The sequence below is a fragment of the Sebastes fasciatus genome, chromosome 16 (genome assembly GCF_043250625.1).
Source record: "Sebastes fasciatus isolate fSebFas1 chromosome 16, fSebFas1.pri, whole genome shotgun sequence".
Lineage (NCBI taxonomy): Eukaryota > Metazoa > Chordata > Actinopteri > Perciformes > Sebastidae > Sebastes > Sebastes fasciatus.
The window spans coordinates 23,861,566-23,888,174 of record NC_133810.1 but is presented as its reverse complement, the minus strand read 5'-3'; the positions used below and the strand labels follow the sequence as shown (position 1 = coordinate 23,888,174).

The 26,609-nt window shown below is 39.6% G+C and overlaps 1 protein-coding gene across 1 annotated transcript in view; it reads left to right on the top strand.

Annotated features, from left to right (window-relative positions):
- Window positions 1-26,609, top strand: part of fgf11b (fibroblast growth factor 11b) — a 46,757-nt gene that overhangs the window by 5,554 nt on the left and 14,594 nt on the right. Inside the window, exons 2-3 of the mRNA XM_074611961.1 lie at window positions 20,733-20,843; window positions 22,920-23,023. Coding sequence (XP_074468062.1) covers window positions 20,733-20,843; window positions 22,920-23,023 — 215 coding nt within the window. The remainder of the gene's footprint in view (window positions 1-20,732; window positions 20,844-22,919; window positions 23,024-26,609) is intronic.

Genomic DNA, 26,609 nt, shown 5'->3' with positions numbered 1-26,609 from the left:
ACAAAATTGCAAAAAAAATTATTCACCTATGTATCGCTTTTTTTTTTTTTTTTACGGTTTCGAAATCAATTTTTTAATTCCAGAATATTTGCTTCATTTGAGTTTAATCATTCATTTGAGAAGGAAGTTACCACTTTTATTTTTGTAGTCTGCGCAATGTGACGTCATATCCGTTCCTGATCCTTAAACCTAAACAAAAAGCGAGCAGCTGCCGCAAGACAAAACAAAAAAGTAGGAAATGGAGGTCAAATCCAAAGTAGTAAAAACTACATATACAGTAAAGTATGGAAACACTTTGGGTTTCACACATTGCCAGGAAAAGCAGAGACGTGACTAAAGCTGCATGCTAACTCTTTCATGGACAGGAAACGTTATCGTATTGCGGTAAGCCGTTTTCAAGCCAGCCTTCACTCTCATCTCTGTGGTCAAATCGGCCGACGCTACAACTGTAGAGCACCTATACTGACATTTATGTTATATTGATTCAACTTTTTCCCATGGTCTAGTGTTAAAAAAGGTAACAAAAATTGCAATAAATCGCAATATCGAATCGCAATACTTAAAAATCGCAATACATATCGAATCGGCACCAAGTATCGTGATAGTATTGAATCGGGAGATAGGTGAATCTCCCCAGCCCTAGTTAATACCGTGTTACCTGAAAATACATTTACACGTTTTCTCCGACATCACAGCATTCTGTAGATTCTTTTTTAAAGGAGAGTTTTTTTCAGCTGTCATATTAGCATCACACCAGCTATATTTACTACTGCCATAAAGCAACGTGCTATTGAAGTGATGGGGACGGACATAAACCTTGCTGCTTCTACATGTGGTTGGCACAAAGCTCACACTGGATGAGATCCGTCACAGAACCACAGAATCTGTACCTGCCTCACCCCTCTTAATCATCATCATCATCATCCACCTCTATAGGTGTCCTGTTCTGTCCTTTACTATGCAATTAACCCCTTCAAGGGTTGCTGGCCTGACCAATAAAAAAACTCTCCCCCGCTCCTATCAGTGATCTGCACTGCTGCCCTCTTTTCAGATCAATTCAGCTCATTAATGTATAGCGATTAATCAATAATCACCCTCTTAGATTGTTCAAGGTGGAATCTAACTAGAAAAGGGAGGGATATCGAGCTGCTCGACCCCCGTGTATCACCTTTACTACCTTTCTCTGAGTTAGATCAAATGAGCACTGCACAAACATATCTGTTCATGGAGATATTTAAATCTAAAATTAGCCAGATATGTGATACAAAGAAAGGGAATGCCACTATAGACTTCACAGTATCGTAGAAATACAAATAAGCATTAAAAATAGCAACACTCTCAGCTGAGTCATTAGAAACTAATGCATGCAAATATAGTGCAGACCTAGACATCTTGTAGCATTGTGTGGACTGTTTGGCATGGAGGTGCGCTGTAGTATGTCGTCGGAGTAAGCATCCGAGGGGGCCAGTCGACAGTCGGAGCACAAATGTAGGCCCCGGCTGGCGGAGCGGCGGGCCGGGTTACAAGGAGAGATCCAGCAGAGGATAGCATTAAGCTGACCCCAGGAGATCGGGGCCGCAAACTCGCTTACTCAACAACACCTGATCAGACAATGCAGTGTTAGGTAGCTTCTCATCAGAACTTTACTGCCTGTGACAGGGGTCAGAGAGAGAGACAGAGGAAGAGACAGAGACAGGGAGGGAGGGCGAGACTGTGGAGGTAAACAGAGGGTTTTAAAGAGAAGATATTACTGGGGGAAAAAAAATTGTATCAAACGGTGGAGGTGGGTGGCAATGCTGGGGGTGGACACAGATAAAGAGGTAATGAAAGATAGAGGAGGGTACAGGGAGAGATAGCAGTGGAGATTAAAGGGAAGGTGGGTGGGACTGGAAAGAGCTGTGAATCAGACTGTCATAGAGGCAGCATGTGGAGAACATGAGATGGGATGCCATCGGGGCTGGATGTGAACTGTCACTGCAAGAAATGGAGTTCTTCTATTGTTTAATACTCTTGTGTCTATGAAGTAGGTTGAAAGCTGAGCCTGTTTTCTCCTATTCAATGAATGTTTTAGGTGTTTCAGTTGGTTAAAGTTGGGTGGGTGGGTCATGTCGGTGGCTGGTGTACCGCTGGCAGATGCACGATTATAAATAAATTACATTTATACGCTACTTATTTGTTATGTTAGCTACATTTTATGTGGTTTTTTTTGAGTGACAAAGGCCCCCAAACATAACATGAGCTCCTCCATGAACACACAATTTTCTGCAAAATTTAGAACAGTTTGTGAACTTATTTCACATAAGAGATTTCTATATTTTCTATTATTTTGTCCGAGCACTATAGTGACTTGTTTGAAGTGGACGAGGCTGAGATGGAAGAAGGTGATGTCGCATACTTCAATGCACTTAAAATGTGATGACAGTAGGTGGGTTGCCGCTAATGTTGCCAGGGCCACTGTCAATCAAACCTGGTCAAACCACTCCCACACAGTCCTGATGAAGCAGATAAAACTGAGTTTTTAATAAACAATACCAACATTTTTGATTTTTGATTGTTGCTTCCTTGAACATGAGGCTTTAATGTTATAGAGAAGTATTTCAAATTTGAAACCACGTTTTTAGGGGGGATTAAAGGTAGGATTGGTTGTGCTGTTCAAATACATTTTTTGTTAAATTTGTTGAAATTCTCATTACATCTCAACGGCAATCAATAAATGAAATGCTCTGACTAAAAAAAACGAAAAAAACGTTGGTATCTGTGGCTGTAATGATAATTTTGGAAGACTGGTTTAGGAGGGAGGCCTGAAGGGACGGACTGTCAGTGTTGCCGACTTTGTGACTTTCTTGCTAGATTTCGGTACTTTTGGAGCTGGTGCTGCTAGCTACTTTCATTGGGAAAAAGTTGGCAACACTGGACTGGGTTTTTCGGTTGGATCATTTTTAAAATCTAGTGTACTCTCACTAGTTTCTCAGCATTACCAACCCTATCTTTAAGGCAACAAAAGCACTTTGATTAAGGGAAAGATTCTGGTTTTGGTTACATTTTGAAAAAGTACACATCCTATCTCGTGCTTCAAGTCACTGTTTTTTTCAACAAAGACCACAACCTTTCCGTAACCATAACCAAGTGCTGTGAGTGCCAAAACCTAACCACAAAAAATGAAATACATCGTCACTGAACATTTAATTGGTAGACATGTTCATTAGAAACATACGGGTATGTATGGGTGTACTGCCATCAAATTTGAATGCTACGATCATTGTGGCTGAAAATATCACGGTAAACAGTATTATCACAATAATCCCTACACTTTCATGAAATTCTACTATTAGTGTTAAGATATAGTAAACTTCCTTTACCTTGTATTTGATTAAACCTAACAAAGTGAACAGTGAACTGTATGATGCAACTTTGTTGGACTGCAACATCAAACACACTTAAAAGCACCATAAACAAAAGCAGGTTGGTTGTTCTACAGTTTAAAGACTATTAATGTCTATGGCTAAATTAGAAATTACTTAAATGCAGCACACTCTTAGATTTAATGCTACAACTAACGATTATTTTCGGTGTTGATTAATCTGTTGACTATTTTCTCGATTAATCTATTAATTGTTTGGTCTATAAAATGGTGAAAAATGTCGATCAGTGTTTCCCAGAGCCCAATATGACATCCTCAAATGTCTTGTTTTGTCCACAACTCAAAGATATTCAGTTTACTGTCATAGAGGAGTAAAGAAACCAGAAAATATTCACATTTAAGAAGCTGGAATCAGAGAATTTTGACTTTTTTTCTTAAAACAATTACTCATACCGAGTAATCGATTATCAAAATAGCTGGCGATTAATAGTTGACAACTAATCGATAAATCGTTGCAGCTCTACTTTGATTATATGAACTCCTTCAAGGTTTCATTCATGTTCTGATGTCTATGGGTGTTGTTTAAAGTTGTGAAAGAACCAAAAAATCAAACACACTGTCAATTGTTCTCACATTATTTACAATGACTTGGTCCTTCATTCATGAATTACATTTTAGTGGGTGGAATTTTTGGGTTGTTTCGCAGAGTTTATGAGCCACCTGTCTCCTCTCTCCCATAAACTAAAAGGTTTCACCATAGTAAAACCGCTATATTATATATTACTTATATTGCTTACGGCTGACGACATCCAGTCCTAATCCAATTTTGAAAGATTTCCAAGAAACAACAGCTTTCTGTTTGTCTGCATCTAGACGAGACAGACAAAAGATTAGCGGTTGATTGCTGTTGAGGTCATCCAATTTCTGGGGATTTTCCAGCTTTGAACAACCCCCTTGCTTCATCAGGGAACTTAAATACAGTGTCTGGTACCAAATGGTGTCAAATGACGAAGATGGTGGGGGCAGCTGTTCATGTACGCATCAGATTAAAACCACAATGACACAACAAAGTTTTGAGCCCTAATCTGTCAGCTTGTTTTATATAAAGTAAAAATCCATAGTGATTAAGGGATTTGTTTATGTATTTCTTTTAATTTTGAAGGTTTATATAACTTTACAGCTCTGGGTTGCAGATGCACTTAAAACACTCTGCAAATAAAGTCAATGCACATGAAGGGATCAGGGGGATAAGTGACTTTTTCTGAGTATTATAGCAGTTAGATTTGTCTTGAGAAAAGATATTGAGCCGTAGAGAGGCTGTTGACAATGGCCTTAAGTCGTATTCAAAGTGAGGAGGCGGAGGGATGTGTGCACTTTTGTTTCGTGTCGTCCTGAAGACGCCACCTTAACCTCCCACACACACCTGCTAAATTGAATCTGTGGGTGCTTTGATTAAAGCTGACAAGGACAGATTGAATTTACCCCTAACAAGAGAAAGACAGTGAGGACGGAGGACACCTATAGAGGTAATGATGAGAAGACAAGGAGAAGGAGAGGTAGGGAGGATGTGAGAGGAGGAGGAGCTGCATGAATGGGAGATGCACTGCAAGAGAACCAGGAAGTACTCTTAAGATTCCAAAAAAGATAATGTCCCTGTGTACACATGTACAGACTGCATTAAGAAGTCACTATTATTGCATACTGAAATGCCAGATTAAAATCCGCAGAATCCAATTTATCCGTGTTATCACCTGTAACCAGTGTTAACAGTTGATTCAAGATGTGCAAATTGTCCATCATGTAACCTTAATCAGGTCCTTGGGATCAAGATGTCTTTTGAGTTTATGTTCTTAATCGTTAGTTTCAAGTCTTCTTCAATACAGCATGATGTTCATTCATTAAATTATGGTCCCATTTAGAGTCAAATAGACCATAAAGCAGGGTATGCTTTAGGGCGTGGCTACCACCCGATTGACAGGTCGCTACCATGGCGTTGTCCGGTCTTGGAGTTCTCTGTGTTTTGGTCGTACAACTTTAACCCTTTCACAGTGTGTTTTCAGTTCATGAAAGTTAATTATAACATTTTGGTCGCCTAAAAATGTCTTATTCAGCATTTGGTTGTACTTAGCTCCACCCTCTCGTGTCATTTCTGGTTGCAAAAAAACAAGATGGAGACAGTCCACAAACTAATGGGTGACATCACGGTGACTACATCCACTTCTTATATACAGTCTCTGGTTGTTGTATAACAATGACAAATTGATTTTCTTTTACATTTACTTGTGACGACCTTTTAGAGGTCAGAAACGTTAGAGCCCCACTCACAGTAAAACGTCGACAGAACGGAGCAAAGAGAGTACTCGAGACTGGCATCAGACCAGCTTCGACTCCGCTGACCAGTGCCAGGTGCATCCCCTCGGCTTCCCCCAAAGGACGCACCTGCAGCTGCTGGCCTTGCCTGGCCTCTCTTTACTCCACATCATCAAGAACATCCAGCTGCTCAATTCACTCCTGGATCACAAAACGGGAAGTGACGATGTCTAATCCGGTGGAGAACAGACTGCGGGATGCAGCACATTCTGAGCGCTTTAACATATATATATATATATATATAGCAATGCAGCATTTGGTTGTGCTATTATAACATGATTTTGAAAATGCCAACACTACCCAAACCTCATCGTTAAATGTAAACCTATTGTGTTTGATGTAACATCTGGTTTGCATGTTAGAATATGTTTACTGTACATTCATTTCATCAAGCCCACAAATTTATGTGCCAGCTTCTTTGCGTGTCTGTATATTTCTATTCAGCTCAGAGTGAGTATCGAAACTGTGCCAGCTAAACTTAATCTCAAACAGTGTTTTGCTGAAATTTACAATGCATCCCCCTCCTCCCATGCTGAGCTGCTCTTCAGCGTCTCTACTTGTGGTTTTTTCTTCTTCTTCTGCGTGGGAAAAGCGCACCGTAAGGACTATATCAAAGTGTTTCGGCGAGCAAATCAATGCGAGTTGAAACTCTGGATCCTTTTGTTGTCCATCACTGCGCTGTTTAGCTCAGTTGTTTGTTTACTTGTGTGATCATCACACGATCTGACAGAGGTCTGGACCCCTGTGGGAGTGCAGAGGAATGTTTGTGTTTGTGTGTTCTGCATATATTAAAGTGCCTATTTGTGTCCTTGCTGGAGGGTCCGTGGGGAAAGAAGGGGACAGGTGTGTTAGGGGGGGAAGCTGTTAGGCTCAGTGGTCTTGAAAGCACAGACGACTAAGAGGGAGATTTTAACCTGGAGAAATAAAATGTGCTGCTATAGTGTTATTGATGAAGCTGTGAGGGCTGCACCACGTCGCACTGAATCGCCCCGTCCTGAGCATTTTGTTAACCGTCACTGATATGTCTCTGTCATAATGCTAATGAAGCACACGTGTGAATATTGAATGTGTCAGGGGAGCACTGTGAGTCCTATTTGCCTCTGCTCGTGTTTGACATGCTCATGTCAGCGCCGTTAATAAGCAGCAATAACTCCGTCTCACTTACGTGAACTGCTGCCATTGTCACATGAAATGATTTATGGAGCCTCGAATTTACATTCAGAGGCCATTGTAGGAGCTGCAGGTGATGTGATACACCTCATTCATTCCTATTCCTTCTTTAACCTCCGCCCTCGTCCGGCTATCCCTCTTCTTCCTCCTCTACAGCATCCTTTCTCAAGCTGTCTGTCTTCCCCCTCCTCTCTCCCTATACTCCTCATGTCTGCACTGAATATGATTTTTTCAAAGATTATCTCATTACAGTCAGGATATTAAGTGTTTTATATAGTTTTATATTATTTATCATATTTGCTTAAAGTTACCAGCTGCAGTTTTAATCTCAAAAAGTATGAAAAAATAGATTTATAGAACAAAATTCCTTCAATTACCAATTCGTCATGCAAAATCGTTTTAATGCCACTAATTTCTTTGACGCATTAACGCAATTGATCTTCCGGATGTTGTACCAGTTGTGCCAGAGGTTGTGTCAGTTTTAAATCTATAGTGAAGATACTGGTATCGTATGAAACTAGAAAAACCTACGGAAACCATTGGTACCAACCATGTCATACTAGCTTGCCGCGAAGAAGGCTAAATAATGCTTCAAACTTACGCCAAATTTTTGAGGGGAAAAACTGGCATGGCCATTTTCAAAGGGGGTCCCTTGACCTCTGACCTCAACATATGTGAATGAAAATGGGTTCCAATGATTCTCCCCTTTAAAGACATGCCCACATAATAACAAGGGCTAGAGGAATCACATGCAATTTGGGCCAAGTCATAGTCAAGTCAGCACACTGACACACTGACAGCTGTTGTTGCCTGTTGGGCTGCAGTTTACCATGTTATGATTTGAGCATATTTTTTATGCTAAATGCAGTACCTGTGAGGGTTTCTGGACAATATTTGTCATTGTTTTGTGTTGTTAATTGATATCCAATAATAAATATGTACATATATTTGCATAAAGCAAGCATATTTGCCCACTCCCATGTTGATAAGAGTATTAAATACTTGACAAATCTCCCTTTAAGGTGCATTTTGAACAGATAAAAAATGTGTAGTTAATTTGCGATTAATGATGGACAGTCGTGCAATTAAATATTTGAATCGATTGACAGCCCTAATATAAAGACATACATTTTAAACTGTAAATGAAACTTATCCTTGAACTGAATTCATCAGAACAAGGTGTTGCACTGCTACACAAATTTAGAAACAACACACCACCTGTTTCATGCTTGTGATACGATTCAAAAACGTATGGAAATCCTTGCATAATTGGTTGAGCTCCAAATCTAGAAAATATTCCTTCTATTTCAAAACTAACTAGTTAGGTTTTATCTTGAAGAACAATAATATTTCATTTTAGTTAATAGGGCTAATATCATCATCATAATAAAATACTTATAGGCTACATAAATGTGGCTTTTCCCTATTTCAATCATGTTTATGTTCAACAATAACATTTGATGTTTAATTGTACATTATGCATAAATTGGAAACATCCATTATTGGAGCTGCAGGTGATGTGATACACCTCGTTCATTCCTATTCCTTCTTTAACCTCGCCCTCGTCCGGCTATCCCTCTTCTTCCTCCTCTACAGCATCCTTCCTCAACCTGTCTGTCTTCCCCACTATCTCCTCTCTCCCTACTCCTCACGTCTGCTTGTCTGTATCTTTGTATCCATCACTGCCTTTTTCTCTTCCTCTTGCTATCCTTCCCTCTTTTCATTTCTGGACTAGAGCATTCCTCAGTCTTTGCCCCTGTGTTGTTAACTAGCTTTTCGCGACTTCGTTCCTCCCTTGCTCCTCTCCTACTCTCCCCCTTTATCTTCCCACAAGGTTGATAATTACAGTACTAGCAGCACTGTAGCTCGTGGCCCAGTTTAGAAAAGGAAAAAAAAAAAAGGAGGAACCATGTTCTCCTTTTATTAGAAGCCGAATCAAACACTACACAAGAGACAGACTCCATCTTTTCTTGCATATGCATGCAGCACACGCCCACATGTATGTACGCATGCAGACACACACATGCATCTACAAGCAGCTGAAAGTGAAAGAGAGCATGATGAGAAGGGAGGGGAGTCCTGAAAATATAAGCCAAGGAAAACCCCTGTTGTTCGGTTACGGTCAGAGCAGAAGAAGAAATGCCCTTGGCTGCTCAGTCATGCAGCCCCCCCACCCTAGTAATTACCCCCAACCTTATCAAGAGGACCTCGGCAAGAGGGAGATCAGCGAGCGACATACTGAGCTCAGATAAATACATTAGTGTAATGATAACCAACACCGAGCCATACACTACGCTGATTAGCGATAAACCTTCAACCAACGCTTCTTTTTCCAGAGCAATTACGTCGCGGCGAAGGGTTTAAGTGTCCTTGATGGCAGCCGTGATGCATAAAGTGATTACCTTGGGTTCTTATGTGCATTGACCTCATTTACACAGATGCACACACACATAATTGCTGCGCGAACGGTTGTGCTGTAACACAGGGCTCCAGTCTCCCCCAGGTGATTTTCCAAAATGATTATCAGAGCTGAATGTAAATTGATGAGGGGCATCCCTGTGTAGATCGGTTACTGCTGGGATTAGAGGCGAAACACAATTTAATAAACAAAATGCTCTTATGAATATAATCTCTCCTGGTTTTCCAAAACTTGGACCGCTTACTTAATAATATTTTTACCTCTGTCTGAAAGTTGCTAATTGAATATTTTCTCCCCGAAGATAACAAAACCACAAGAAAATGTCTCGGTCAAATGGGAGAGCCATTACACGAAAGGCCTTTATACACCGGCGGCGTGACGAATCAATACACGATAATGCGGAATACTTGCATTCTGTGTTAAAGTACTCTTGACAAAAACAACAGTTCGAAAAAATATATTGACGTGCAAATTAATTGCATGAAAAAAAAAACGCCCCCGGTGTGTAAAGGCCTTTATGCATGTGAAGTTCATTTAAAGATGTATGTACTAACCTTTTGCTAACAAATAAAAACAAAACAATATGCCAAAAATAAGCATTTTCTTGTTACTTAGTTACATAGAATTATAATGCATTAACACAAACATCTTCTGAAATAAAATGTGATAATGCAAGAATTTTTTGACACTGGCAGAGTAAAATTTCACTTTTACTTACATTGCGCATACAGTTTTTTTCTAAAGCCACATCCCTTAATCCTGCAGTAGGCGGAATATTTTTGGCATCATTGGCCAAACATTCCATAATAACCTTTCAACATATTCTAATTCAAGTGTTCTGAGAGAAAACTAGACTTCTGCACCTCCTCATGGCTCTGTCTTCAGGGTTTAAAATATAGTCTGTGACGGGAGACTTTGGCCAATCACAGGTCATTTCAGAGAGAGAGAGAGCGTTCCTATTGGCTGTTCATTCAACGGAGGCAGCTGTCAATCACTCACAAACTCCGATCAAACAGTCAAACTAGGCAGCGGTGATCCAAATATTAATTAATATTCTGTCACTGTAATGCCTATTTCTCACCTCATGAGAAAGTTTGCTCCACCTGGTGGGCGGAAATTTCTCATTTTACAGCTAAATGATGTTTCTGAAAACATTTTATGCGAGAAATAGGCATTACAGTAACAGAATATTGATTCATATTTGATCAGCGCTGCCTAGTTTGACCGTTTGATTGGAGTTTGCGAGTGATTGACAGCTGCTCAGAGACAGCAAGGCTCCAGCTCAGCTCTGATTGGTTGTTTTCCTCCGGTCTGTGAAATCTTGCAGATGCCATTAAGAGCACTGGAGGACACGCGAGGACATAGAGGCTCATGCATCTCATGCTCTACTGTCAGGATATAGTGACCTTTTCATAGAAATACCTTTTTTTTTTAAATAATATTTTGCCACGGCCTGCCTACTACAGCTTTAAGACTCTTTCTCTCTCTGTCTCTCTCTACACACTTTCTGCTTGTCAACTACAAGTCATATTTTCGCTTATGTGCGGAGAGGTCACTTGGAAATGAGCCTGCTGATGAGTCAACATGTTGTGCGCTGATGTACATAAACAGACAGGGAGCTCTCTTTGACCCACACTCCACTGACCTGGATAAGCGAATGTTTCCTGTCACTCAAGCCCACACGTGTCCCAGGAGTGATGGATGTAGTCGCACACCACCTCTCCGCGGGAAATACCCGCGGCAGGCTGCAGGTTGTGTTCCTGGCATAGCTACAGAGAAGGTTCTGAAAGGCAGATGTAGGTGTGCTCACCCTGAAAGATAATGTGCAGCCCCTGCTGTTCTTTTAACTACAGAACAGGGACGCACCTCACAGCAGATGACTCACACTATACATATGGTAAAATGAATCATGATTATGAGCAGTCTCAGTGGGCTCAAGAGAGCAGTTTTACCGTTGATCCATTTACTGTATGGTCATGATCATAAATGTAAAACTTTGCTCACGGGAGAAAACTTAGCATGAGTTCATCTGAGTTAAACATCCCATCCTCCACCCAGGAAACAATAATTCAAATTCCCACCACAGTTACAGTGTCAACCCACTCCCTTTCTAATGAGTCCTTAGATGCACTTTCTACTTTTTCACTTTCATGCAAAAAAAAGGGCCGTCTTAAACCATGGCTTAATTTTTAACCCCTCAGTGAGACTTCATTCTCACATTGTTGTGTAACATTAATGACATTCTACTGAATTGATAAGCATTTTATATAAATCATACACTAGAGTTGAAACGCTTAGTAGATTAGTCAATTAATTGATTAGTGGATCGACAGAAAACCTGCAACTATTCTTATAATAGTTTCAGCCCAGGTCCTGATGGTAAATTGAACATCTTTGGGTCGAGAAAATAGTCTGCCGATTACTCGATATTGACAATAATCCTTAGTTGTAGCCCTACTACACTTCATGGGACCACTTGTTAGGACATCATAACAGTGGTCAAAGTATTCAGAGAAGTAACAGTACCGATATATGTATATAAAACTGCAATGCATGCTCATGAGGGATCTCTTGTTGGGTCTATTATAGAGTACGGTCTAGACCTGCTCTATATGAAAAGCTTTGAAAAGTCTCGAGATAACTTCTGTTATGATTTGACGCTATAGTACTCTAAGTAAAAGTCCTGCATTCAAAATCTTACATAAAGGCCGGGTTGGTAAAGATTTTAGAAACAATTTTTTTCTTTTATGAATTGAAATTCTCATTACATCCTGACAGCTATCAGTAAATTAAATGCTCTGACAAAAAAAGGAGAAAATCCGCTATCTGTGGCTGTTGCAGGGCGGTAACATTGGAGTGTTCCAAGCTGCTAGCTTGACAGCTGTGAGTATGAACAATAGCCATGTTCGCCGTTTACGTTCATTCTGATATGCTATGTTCGTAATGAACATTTTGGGGGAGTGGCTTTGGAGGGAGGCCTGAAGTGACGGACTGTCAGTGTTGCCGACTTGGCAACTTTCTCTCTGGGTTTTGCGACTCTTGGAGCTAGTGCTGCTAGCTACTTTCATTGGAAAAGAGTTGGCAACACTGGGCTCGTTTTTTTGGGTGGATCATTTTTAAAAATCTAGTGCGCTCTTGCTAGTTTCTCAAGATCGCCCAACCTGCCTTTAAATAAAAGTACCAAAGTATTATCAACTAATTGTACTTAAAGTACCAAAATTTAAAAAATACTCATTAAATAGAAAAATGGCCCCTGTGACTGATGCAACGGTTGACTACTTAAGATAGAGTTCAGTAGGTTAGGCCACTGGTTGGGCCCCTCCAAAGGGTCACAAGAGGGGGTTGTGAGATGATTAATTGAAAATATCTCAAAACAAAGTTCTTCTACATAAATGTGTATTTGTCTTTTACACATTTCTCTAATCTTTGCTTTTGTTGTGAAACAAAGATTAGAAAAGATTTACTTTGTGCCTTTAAAACTTATTTAAATGGTACTGCTAGTGACAAGGGGCCCCAAGTAGACACTGCTTTTTTAAGGGGTCAAAAGTCACTGATTTAATCTTTAATAAGGCATTTAAGGTTTTTTATTGAAAATGTTAATCTGAAAAGTAACAAGTAACTACTGTTACTTGATAAATGTAGTGCAATAAAAAGTACAATATTTTCATCTGAAATATAGATTAATAGATATAGATAAGTAGGAAGTAGCAGAAAATGTAAATATTATAGTAAGTACAAAGTGTATCAAAATGTTCTGAAGTATAGTACTTGAGTAAATATACTTAGGTATTTTCCACCACTGCATTATAAGATGCTTCACTTCAAACCTTACATTTGTTTGGGTCATGGTCTTATAAAAGTATGACTGATTTTGGCCACCTGCCATATAAAATATGCTCTTACTCTTTGAATACAAGGATGCCCTAACATACCCAAATCACTAAACATGACCTTTGAGTCAGTGGCTTTCCGAGTTATCATCTCCTCTGTTTACCCCTTTGGAGCACTACATGTGCACACTACGCATCCTCATGATACAAACGCAGGCTTTTTGCTCATGTAGACAACTCTGTGTGCTTTGCTAATCCGACCAGAGGTAGACTGCTGTCACAGTGTGTCACTATCTGTCAGTATACTTCCCCAAGGCTTATGAGGGGTAAAATAAGTTGGCTTGCCTAGTAATGGGCGCTCTTATTTTAAAATTTAAAGGGGCACTTCAGTGATTTTACATGTGAAGTTGAGCTTAGTCGTCACGAGGAGGACTACTCAGCCTGTGAAAACACATGTTTAATGTCTTTTGTGTCTCTGGATGGAGCTTTCTGAAGTTTGAGAAAATAATCCAGATGGTGTCTGCTTGGGTTTGATACTGCAAATTGAAGTTATGGGTGGGGATTTCATGAGAACCGTTACTTCGCATCGTCTTTGCGGTGTGTTTCACTGGTATTGGTATTGACTACTAAATTTCTGGTACCATGACATCCCTAGTTATTGGGTTTGAAAGAAGGCAAATTTAGCAGACAGAGTATTTTGTTAAAATTCCAATTTAAATTTTAAGTGCAATACAAAATTTCTCGAGTACCCGTTTCCCCTGCAGCAGGTCAAGGTAAAAAAAAAAAAAGCTGTGTTCCAGTTCAGTGCAGTTCATGAAGACATCATAAACCACATACTAGTCAAATATCTGTATAAAACATTCCACATGTGATTAAAGAGAATATCAAAGTACATGCAGACTTTCAATACTGGATCTTGGTTATAGAATAGATATGTATTTTCCAACCTTTAACTCAACTCTTCAAGAGACAAATTTGACCTTGGCAGGTGTGTTTGTGGTCTGTGTGATGTTCTCCATTTTACTTTTTGATGACAGGGGCGTGCTACTTAGGTGACAATGTGACATGTTTGTTGAAGCCTTGATGTTTTACCTCCTAATGCCAACGTACTGCAACATTAACAACAATGACAGAACGTGTCAAGTGTGTGTGTGTGTGTGTGTGTATGTGTGCACACATTATGCAGACACAGATGCTGTCAGGACAGTGAGAGGGGAGCAGTTGGCAGAATATGCATGGGGGATGTACTGCATCTCTGCTGTTTGATGACACTGAGTCAAGTCAGTGTTATGATTATGCACAGTTTTGTTCATTTGCATGTTGTTAAAAGCCTTGTCGCTGCACTCAACTATTAGAGCCAAATAAGATAATTTCACAGTAGATGCAAGCATTTATAGAAAGAAAAGAAAAAATAGTTTGTTGAAGACTAACTTAGCGCTAAATCCACTATTTGGAGCGTAGTCACTTTAACACACTATGTATTGATCCTGGACCAAATTTATAGTGGTCGTTGCAACAAAAGCTATTTTCCTTTTTCCTGAAAATAAAAAAAATAATCCTGTAATCCAGTAATCCTGTTTTCTAGATCCCAAAAATCTATTAATATCTATAACGTACCGTGGGCCACTCTGCCCCAAAACTACGAGGCAACGTCCCATTCACCCCTCACACCTACCCATTTTAAAGGTCCCATATTATGCTCATTGTCATACTTGTATTTTGTGTTTCTACTATAACATGTTTACATGCTGCAATGTTAAAAAAAACAACTTTATTTTCCTAATAATGTCTGCCTGAATATGCCTGTATTTATGTGTCTGAAATGCTCCGTTTTAGCTTATTTCAACGGAATTGCCTTGCTAGGCAACAGGTTGGGTCCATGTTTACTTCCTGACAGCTGATGTCATTTACATACACTGCAACCGGAAATAAACTGGGACACATTAAGAATGTTTACGTTTAATACAGTGTAATGGTCTAAATATTGTATATTTGTGACATCACAAATGGACAGTAATCCTGACGGCTTGTTTCAAACGCACAATTTCTGAATACAGGCTGTGCGTAGTTCTCCGTATATTGAACATTTCAATACTTCCACAGTATTTATATAGCACTTAAACCTCACTTTTTGCAATATTGGACCTTTAATGCCTAGACAAATCATGTGATGGTCACACAGAATTAATAACCACAGTTATGTACTGTGACTCACAGTTTTCAGTAACGGCTTGTGTTTCACTTTAACGACTCAAAGCCTCTTACTGGCTGAAATTGAAAGTAGTAACAGTGATTTCAGTCCCCCCTCGAGTCTCCGACTTCACCGATGGTCAATACTGTGGTTCAGAGCTGTTTAAGTTGCTAGCTCAATGTTAGCTTGGAGAGGCTTCAGCAGATGTAGCAGAGGTGGAGAGTGACAGAATAAGGGATATGAATGAGTGGAAGGGAGGGTAACTGGTCAACACTTTAAGATACTTGCTCACAAGCAGTAGTATAGTATTGCTACTACTGTAGTATGTAGTATTGTAGCACACTCTGTCTTTCATGCTCCGAACTGTCAACAATGCTGATGGTTGTTTGCTGTATTTATATGACGGGTATTCCAGGTATGTCTGGTATAGAAATCATGATCCTGTGGACCTGACTCCCTAAACCAAAACCAAGAATGATTTATTATTATTAATAAATCAATCACACAGTAGAAGGTTTGAGATGTCATCATTAATGTTCTCCAGCAAATTGTAAGAAATTAAAGTCAAGAAAGTTAAGATTACATGTACTATTGGATGTACAGGCAAAGAAAACAACAACTGTGTATGTTGATTGTAGTGAAACGGAATACTGTATATCTGTGACTACTTCTGTCAGTTTACAGAAACACACAACACTGAAGGTTATAAAACCGTATTATTCCCACTTCTTGAAGTGTATACCTCCAAGTTCTATATGTTAAAAACTACATCAACAACTAACTCATTTTCTCCCAGTAGCAAAACATGAGTGCATTTTCCTTTATGTCCAAATTACCACATTAATATGATGAAGGCGCTGCTAACTTCTAGAGCACAAACGGTTTTCAAAAAATATGACTCTGGGCCTCAATAGTCCAAAGTTGCAATATTTGTATGGTAATAAGGTGGCGAGAGCAAGAGGTGTTTTATCATCTATGAATCTCTAATGCAGCTGCAGTAAAACAGTTTTTGCTGGGAGCTTTCATTACGTCGGATCAGAATTTACTGTGCGTTGGGATGAGGATGTTGAAGTTAGCGCCAGCTCTGCTAAGTGAAACATTAGTTTTAGTGCCCCTGACACCAAGTATGGGAGTTTTGATTGCAGCCATATTGCACAAGCTGTCTATTGAAGTTGTGCCTAAATGTGTTTTTTTTTTCCTCGTGCACATGCAGCCGTCATTCTTAATGAAATGACAGTGTCATCTCACTCACTCTGTTCTCCTGCTATCCCTCTGCTCACTTCTCTCCTCTCATCTCTCTTTCTTTCTTTCTCTCTCTCTCATCTCTCTGTTTCTGCATCTGTGGGGACACGTAATGAACGGCGTCCCTGCCTCTGATTGGATGATGTATGATGTTATTAGGTGGGATGAAAGCGTACGTGGCTCAAAGGACAATGAAATGCAAAAGGAGGATAAAGAAGAAGAAGAAGAAAGTGCAGGAGTAGAGATACGGAAATGTTTTGACAAGCATCTTTGAAAGCGAGTGCTGCAGATGCTTGCGTGTAACAATGGGAGTAGGTCACAGTTTCACTGATGCCTCAACCCTGGCACACTTCCTGTGGGAAATAGTCCTACAGATCTCCTCCCTGCATCCTCCGCCACTCTCTCGCTTCCTGTGCCAGTCTGAAGAAGACGGGCAGATTGCGCAGTGCCCTTTAGGCCCCTCCCTGGGGAATGTGTGTGAGGGCACGGGCGAAGTTTAGCAGAGGGGGAGATCCCAGATGGCCCTGTCATGAACTGCTTCTTCATCCATGTTTCATCTCCCTTATCGAGGGAGACCGGTCAATTCACTGACCCGACTTAATGACTGAGCTTTTTAACGCTCAAACTACCGTAATTCTTTAACTTACTAGAATGGTGGTCATTCTGAACATTCATACATTATTTGCATAATAATGTCAATAATTAATATAAAAACTAAGAATAAAGAGATTTTAACGTTCTGTTCTAGGACATAAAATCATGAAATACCCCACTAGTGAATTTTGAAGTCTTAAAAAAGACGGTTGCTAACAAGTGGCTAAATGAGACCATTACGCCGACTCATCCACCGTTACAGCCTTTTTGTGTCTACTCGCGCTCATTTGACCGTGGTGTAGTTTGTCTATAGCCTAACGTTAGCTTTTTAACTTCTGGCGATTGCATTCACGCTTCAAAAATCATAAAGTGGTGTTCATTTGTGGAGATTATCTTGCTGAACAAAACCTGCAAGTATCATAAATGTTTGTTTGCCACAGGGTTTATTTTCTGCAATTATCCAGAACCCAATGGAAAAACCACATTGGCTTTTTGTCGAGGGAACCCAGGGTGATGCTAACTTCCTGGTTGGCCTATAAAAATATCCCTGGAGGACTCTATAGCCTATCAACACAGAAGGCTACTGTGCCCATATCATCAAAGCTGCTCCGGTAAGCGAGCGAAGCTGTTTGTAACGTATAGAGCAGCATGCTGAAGTTGCAATAAACATTACAGAATGTCACAGAAATATACACAGTAAGAGTAATGCGAACAACCAGTATTTCCACTGGTACCATTTTAGCCGTAACAGCAACAACAAAGCAAAAATCACAATTACTGGTTGTTTAGTTCTACGAGTAGGCCTATACGAGAACTGCAGGTAGAGGAAGAGAGAATGACACGGCGCCGAGACGCGGCCGAGAGATGTGACCCGTGACCAGATTATCTTATGTTTGTAAGAAATGCAGCGTAGTGACGATACAGACATTTCATACATCAGACGTATTGAATGCGGACCCGACCTGCCGATGCGCATTCAGTCTGCGCTGGACACGTTCAGAGACTCAAGTCTACAGTGTAGTTCATACACGTCACTGATAAACCAGAGAACTGTACAGTAACATTAGGCTTCATGATCAAAGAAAGTTTTTGTATCACAGCCACACTTCAGTCCATACTCGCACGCTCTCCCTCTCTCTCTCTTCTCTCACCCCCCCATACCTATAACTATTTTGTCTTTTGAAATTTTGATAAAATAACAATGCTAGAATAAAAATAGACACATTTAGGAAAAGTCAGGGTCCTATAGTCGCATGGGTTTTGTTTCAACAAAGAAAACAAATTTAAAAACGGTCCAAATGACTACCTAGGTAGTTATCATGTTTAAGCTATAAGAAAGAGGACCTAAGGGGTTCTTGTCCTTGCTGTTGGGAGTAGCCCGGTCGAGGCAGCGAGGTGCCGAGCTCAGGAGACAACTTAGATTTCCTCAACAACACCGAGAGTGCTTGGTGTAATTGAGGAGGGGGGCTCTAGTGATGTCTGAGAGCTGCTGCGAAGATTCTGTCTGTTTCTTAAATGAACGCAAAGTAGGCTGCAGGGAATCCACTCATGAAACATTCAATCTCTCTATTCACCCTCCACCACCCGGCCCCCTTGATTATGTATCTTTTATTTAGCGGGAGACAGACTAACTCTCTCACTTGACTTCATCCTCCGATGGCCCCGGCTCTCGCTAAAAATACTACTAGCAAGCCAGTGGACTGATGCCTTAGCTTAACCTATAGATCCATTCTATTCATCAGATGCATTACCACAGAATGTTCTGATTATTTCGATGTTTTGCATTCCCAGTGTTAGGTGAATTAGTCCAAAAATGCACCTTGGGCAATTCACTAATTAACCAAGAAATTGTTATTGAATACTGAAACTCTTTTGCTGGATATTTTTACATTTTCTCTCCTCTAGAGAAAAATCTCTAACCTCTAACAAGAACTACACAATATAAATAGCTGTATTCTTTTCTTTTGTAGTACTGTGAAGTGTTTTAAGATTGGACAAGTCTTCCTCTATTATGATGTCAGAGATCAATCATCATGCAGGACTCGACAGCAACGCTTGCCCGGGGCAAGTAAACTCTGTGTTCGGACGAGTGGGAATGACTCATGCAGTTGTCCGATTAATAAGAGAAAAAATAAATGTGATCTTGTTCTCAGTCGTCATTCAGTAAAATAATGCTTTCTAGTTGCCAATTCCTGATAATGCTACAAAATCTGTGTTGAAAATGGCAGCAGGAGAGTTAGTAACGTTAGCTGTTAGCAGTCTGTGGGCAAAAACGGAGCTAAAAGCTAACGTCAACAGAGGTTCCATTGAGCTATGTTATGATGTGTTCAAGCTCTGTTCAGTAATGAGTATTGGGCAAAGGTAAATTAGAACATCATCATGTGGTTTTTGGAGAGAAACTTGAATAAATACAGTTGTTTGGAGGAGATGTTTTCACAGCAATATCAAATAGATGAAGAGGGAATTATGACCTGTTTAACTTCCTAACACTAGCTCTAAGCATTTTACAATACACCATTAAAACTACTAATGCCAAGCTCCTGTAGAAAACAACCAGAGTTGGTGGTTGTTGGAACAGTGGAAAGTCTAACCAAGTTTTATTTTGTTTCTGTCGAGTTTGAATGAAGTTTGTTTTACAGTGATCAGAGGGTTAAAATTACTGTTTCTGCCAATGCAGTCTCGTGGCTTTGGGGAGAGCATATTAATTGTATGTTTCGTTCATTAATAAATTATAATAATTGTCGAAATCCCTGTATATTTTATTAATGTTTAGGCAAGTACAACATGTCAGCTACTTCCCTGCTTAATGTCAAGCCCTGATCATCTGTTCTGCCAGGCGTCCTCCCTCCTGGTAAAACTCCCTAAAGACGTTACACTGATGCCCAATAGATCTTTCACATGACTTTGATTTTTTAAATGCTCATATACTGGAAATGAAGGAGCGGAACAGTATTACATACAACCATAATGACACTGACACCGTATCAGTTCACAAGTTTTTTATGGAATGTTCCAGGACCAGTTTGCATGATGGTATGTTACGAGTATAAATCAAATCTATAAGGCTGCACTTGCTAACATGTTTACAATGACAATCTTAACATGCTGATGTTTGGCAGGTATAATGTTTAACATTGTCACCATCTTAGTTTATGGTGTTAGCATGGTAATATGTGCTTATTAACGTTGAGGATGATGGTAATGCCATTAGTTCTGTAGCTAGTATTGGCGGAAAAAAAATTATTTGACTTGATTATGGCAAGAGACAAAAAGTCAGTAGATTCATCCTCTGGAAATCATGAATGTCTGTACAAATTTGTCTATGCAATCCATCCAATTAAACTTAAAAAAATAGTTTTACATATCACACATAATCCATGTTCTAACTTCAGATATTGCACACAGTAAAACTCCTCTGTGGTTGGTCTCTTCTAACTCTGACATATTTGACTAACCCTTTCCTTTTCCAGGTTCTGTAAATGTCATTTCTGTGCTCTCGACGTCTGGCGGTGGCACCTGTCTAATGCAATGTTGTTTTCCTGTGCTCCTTTTCAGAGCCACAGCTGAAAGGCATTGTTACTCGGCTATACAGCCAACATGGATACTACCTGCAGATGCAGCCTGACGGCACCATGGACAGCACAAGGGATGAAAGCAGCTCATTTTGTGAGTGTGTTTCTCTCTATGGCCTAAATGTCTTTGCTTGTGGTTGTGTTGTGTAAATTCAAACAAATTATTCACAGAGGTACTAGGCAGAAGCCATACTGTACTAAATGCATGTAACACCTGCACTTTTTATCATCATATAGCTTATATGGAACAGCTCGTACACTCATCAGGAGCCAAATCTAATACAAAGTACAAGTACAAATAAATAAAGAAGCAAATTAAAACAGAAATATCAACTTATGTCACATTTTATCAATTAATTAATGGCTACATTTATTTTTTATAATATTTTTGATACATTTAATGACATATTTATTTATTTATCGAGTCATTTATTTTTTTATTGTGGCAGGTCCTCCATAGATTACATGCTTTAATGTTCAAAAAACACATTATTTTTCTGATTGATTTTTTTAATCTCCAGTAAAAAATATATATACATTTGTATAAAGCAGCATATTTGTCCACTCCCATGTAGATAAGAGTATTAAATACTTGATAAATCTTCCTTTAAGGTACATTTTGAACAGATAAAAAATGTGATTCATTTGCGATTCAATATTTTAATCGATTGACAGCCCTTCTTTGTAAACAAGAAACCCGTCTATGTGCACAAGCACTGAAAAAGTGAGTTTTTCTTCGGCAAAGTTAATGCTGAACTTTACACACTGAGTTAAACAGAACCACAGTAGGTGTCACGCTGTGCTGTAGGTCCCTGTGGCTGAAGAGTCAAAGCAAAAGTTTGGATTTTGTCAGGTCATGTCAAATTTGTTCCAATTTGTGCTGTTATTTTTGTCTTTTAATAAGAAGGAACATCACGTCAAACTGCCAAACTTTGGTAATTTAATGTGTACTTGCTCATATGCAGTCACAAGAACCGATACTTCCGTACCAAGTCGATGCCAAAATTCTGAAAATGTGACGGTACTTTTTCTACCGTCAGGGCTTGAGACTCGTTTCTCTACAGGTACCAAAGGTACCGTCACGTCAGGGCTCAAGACCAACGGCGTCCAGAAAATGTGTTTGGGATGCAGTAAAATCACTATCGATGTGTCAAGGGGGCGCACCCTATTTTGTGCCTGCTAATGCTACATTGCGAACAACAAATCTGTGTTGAAATCGGCAGGACGTGAGCTAGTTAACGTTGGCCTTTTCAACACGGGAGGTGCCATTGATTTACATTACGATAACGCGCAGGCTCAGTAAAAATTTGTATTTAGACGAAGGTAAATTCTAACGTTATCATGATGTGTTCAAATGCAATCTTGTAAAATATAGTTTTCGGTGAGAAACTTGAATAAATACAGCTGTTTGAAGGTTTCACAGCAATATAAAATAGATAACAGAGAGGGAGTTATGATCCTCTTTAACTTCCTAACAAACACCAGAATGCAGAGTGTATGATGATGTACATGGGATTTATTGTTTTACTTTAGCTTTTTACCGTGGAATCGAATTGGTATCGAGAATCGTGGAATTATACTGATATTGGTAACGACTACTAAATTTCTGGTATTGTGACATCCCTATGCAGAAACGATTGATATATGTGCTCGTCTTTAAAAGCCATCTATACTGGGTCTCAAATCACTGATATACTGATTCTGATTGGATCTTAGACTCAGTATTTGAAGGGTTATGAATCACAAAAAGCTGCTACCTGAGTATGGAGTGCTTCTAAGTGACATACTGCCACCGTTGGGATGATGAGAATGTTCATTCTGACCTTTAGCAATCCAATTGTGGTTTTCAGATCAGAAACTGTGAGGTGTTCTCTTCCTGGTATCATTTCTTTGTATTTGACCTTCCAGACTCAGACATGGGCCCTTTTTTTCGGACTGTAGTTTGAATACGGCAGATTCTTAAAACTGAAAATTGTATTTATTCAACAACCTACATTATTTCTTGAGGACTCTTTTATTGTTAACAAGTTCGGAGTAGTTTAACCAACCCAGAAAGCTCTGTTGCTATTAACAGCATTGTAGTTTGATTTCACAATCTTCTCTGACTTTCTCTTTTTTCTCTCTCTCTCTTTGTCGTGCCCTATCTCTCCTACTTTATTCCCCAATTCAGCTCAGTTCAACTTAATTCCGGTGGGACTGCGGATTGTGGCAATCCAGGGAGCAAAGACAGGATTATACCTTGCCATGAATAGTGACGGACACCTCTATACCTCGGTAAGTGTGCGCTACAGATCAGTCAGGTGTACATAGAAGAGTACAGTGGAAACTGCTTATAGTGATCACGGTTACAGTGATGTATGGATCAAAAAGCTTGGGACAGAATCATTCCTATACAAATGCTGTTTAAATAATTCCCTTATAGTCTGCTTACAGTTTTGGGTCTTTTCATGAATGACAACATATGGAAAAAACATTTTAAAACTACATTAGACAAACATTGATTTCATTTTTGTTTGTTGCTTTACTCCCTTGATACTTTGCCTCGCAAACCGGCTGGTGCTGCGTGCACATTGAAATCATGATGGGGAAAAGAGAAAGTAATTTTCTCTGAATGAAAAACTAATGTGCACGGGGAAAGCAACTGTGGTTGAAGCCGCCCTCGTCAAGTGGATTGATAATGCTTGGTCACGTAATGCGGCCCTTAATGCCGACCTTTACACCAAACGACTTTGAAAGTGATTTCACTGTCGCAGACATATTTCCATTGTCGGAATAAAATAACGAGAGTTTTACTAGAGTTGCGGCGCGCTCCCGTGATCTCTATCGTAAGGTGGTCATAAAACTCAGTCCGAGACGAGAAAACGACTGATTTAAGACGGCTTAAGTCAGTCGTTTTTCTCGTCTTGACGTTCCAATAAAATGAAACAAGTTTAATAGTAGCGTAAATTCAATGACAAGAACATTGTCAACAATCAATAGGTGTGCTCTCTCCAGCACTAAACAGGAAGCAGGAAACGGGGTAAAAAGTAAACATGGAGAAACTGGAGGAGTTGTGGAGTGAACAAGAGTGCCACTTTGACGTGTCCTCCCATTTGTACCACGATAGAGTAGAGAAGGAAAAAAGCTGCCGCTCTCGAAATCCCCGTGAGTTTACTATATGCTCTAGCTAACCACTGTCCCAAACGGGGCTACTTGCGAGCTAACATTAGCTATTGTTGATATGATTGACGCCCGCTCCTTATTTGCATAAAGTTGAGGTCTAGTCTACTTTATGCAAATCACGGGCGTCCGACGCGACTCGCCGCCTCTCGAAACTCCTGAGAATCTTTTAAAATAAAAGTTGTAGATCGAAAATAAAGACAGATTTAGCAACTACATGGATTATTTCTCGCCTCAAATGTTTTCAGAAACACATTTCGGTGAACTATTTTCGTGAAATAAGAGAAGAAAGTTTCCAAACGAGCCTCCATACTGTTTCCGGTTAGAAAGCTGGGAGCAGCAGCCCACGGCGGGAAAGCGTTTTACTGCAATTACTAGCAATTACTGTCCACTTCTTTCTGTTCACTTCTAAATTTTCACCAGGAGCAGGATGTGACATCATCTCAAATGGAATCTAGTTGTAGTCTTGTAACTGGTGACCCTGCAAGATCCCCAGTCTTTGCAGTCTGTGATTGTCTTTAGATGTGAGAGGGTGTCAGACTTCAGTCTTTTTGAAGTCTTTTCAAAGTCTCCTAGTGTATGGTAAGCATAAAGTGAAACTCAGCTCGGGCAGCAGTTTGCAGACAAATGGCGCCCGCCTCCTTCCACGCCGCTCACCGGGTGAGCGAGCGAGGAGCCTCGACAAAGGGGCGGTGTTCATCTGCATGCATCGCCCGCGCTGCAGTGACACAGGGCCGACCAAAAACGGCAATGCTTCACCACTAGTGAGCCTGTAAATATAGCAAAACTGTCCATTTCATTACTGTGTATTAATGTAATAAATATACTGATGTCGATTAGATGACAATCTGCATGAGAAATAAAGAACAACAAAAAAAAAAGTAATCATCCGCTTATTATAGTGATCAAATTGACCCGGACAGACGTGATCACTATAATGGGTTTCCACTGTCATTTTTTGATCACATATTTCGACTACCATATTTAAAAAAATATATGTTGCTGTGACACTAAATCTCAGTGAAAACCCAGTTATGATTGCTCTGGTTTTTGGCTTGTAATGTCAGTGTTCAGGTTGGGATTATACAGTATAAGCTGCATGTCTTGCTGTACATGGTCATGATATCTGCACAATAGAAAAGCTAGTATCTGTCCACATCACTGACATGGAAGTCAAGAGGGGAAACACCAATTAGGGCTTCATCGTCTACTGTCATTTTGGATTTTGAGGTTCAGCTGTCGGTCAGTTGGACTTCAGTTTAGTGTTAAAGTGTCTAATGAATGTTTGAGAGAGAAAGGTGAGACATAGAGAGAAGGGGAGTGAAAGATATAAGGTGACAACTTGTTAGACTACTTGCATGAGTATTCCAATTAGTTTTGGAAAGACAGGCAGGGAGGAATGGAGAGTGGGTGTAAAACTCCTGTTGGAGAATCTGGGGTCTCTTGAGGGCAGTTCTGTTGACACATTTCTGGTCCAGGGCAGGTGGTAAAGTGGCACATATGCATGTTATGCTGTTTTTTGTTTTGTTGGTTAGATCAGTACTTTTGCACTTTTTAAATCTCCACAAACTTTTACACGTTCAATTGTTTTTTTTCCGCTTTACACTTTAAATATATATTCCAAATCAGTGTTATTTATTACGTTAACATACATTAAACCAGTTCCAGGTGACAAGGAAACAAAAAATGTGTACAGGAGGGTGAAACGAAGTGTTAAAGTGCAACACCCAAGGACATGAGTTTTGTCTAATTTTGTCGATGTGGCAAAGCACTATCAATGTAAAATCAATATCAATTCAGTCTAATTAAGTGTTAAGGGTATCAGGGCTTCATTCAGTACGAGTTGCAAATCGATGTATTCAGTACCACTACACAAAAATCTACAACTTACAATCGAGAGATATGCTGCTATATTAGCAGCAGGCATTGTCTTCAGTTTCAGGATTAATAGTGGAGCGGATAACATCCATTTTTCAATCAAATTGTGCAAATAGTGATACAAGCACCAAATTTGGCGTGATGATTGCCGAGGGTTCCCTAAGCAAATATAAACGATTGGCCACTTGAAAATCCAAGATAGCGGCCATTTTTCAAGATGGCCGCCAAATTGACTTGCCGATAATGATTTATCTAATAGAAATGCATCTACTTTTTTTCATTTTTTTTTTTTTTTTTTTTTTTTCATTTTCTTTTTTCTGTAGCTGCTTGCCAATTCTGTATTGATTAGTACATGGACATTTGTGATTATATATATATATTTTTTTAATCTATTGGTGATCTATCAATTTGTAACCCCACCCTATGTAATTTTGCTTAAATAACAATAAAAAATTGATCACAAAAAAAGAAATGCATCTACTTGATCGATTTGAGTGATCTTGGTGTCAAATTATATGTTTTCTGGCAAGCTGGATCTAATTTTGATAGTTTTTAACTGTAATATGGCGGTCATTTTTCAAGATGGCTGTCAAATTTACTTGCGTAGAATGTTTTTCTTCAGGAAATGCATGTACTTGGTCAATTTGAATGTGTGATGTAGAGTGATATGTTTTCTGGTATGCTGGATCTCATTTTTACAGCTTTAACATCCTCCAATAAGTTTTGTCTTACTTCCTGGCTGTCCGCTGAGTCTTTGCTTTGTGGTTTTTGCGTCTTGAGAGTCCACAGTTCCAGTTCTAGCACCTGGCGTTGGATATGGAGC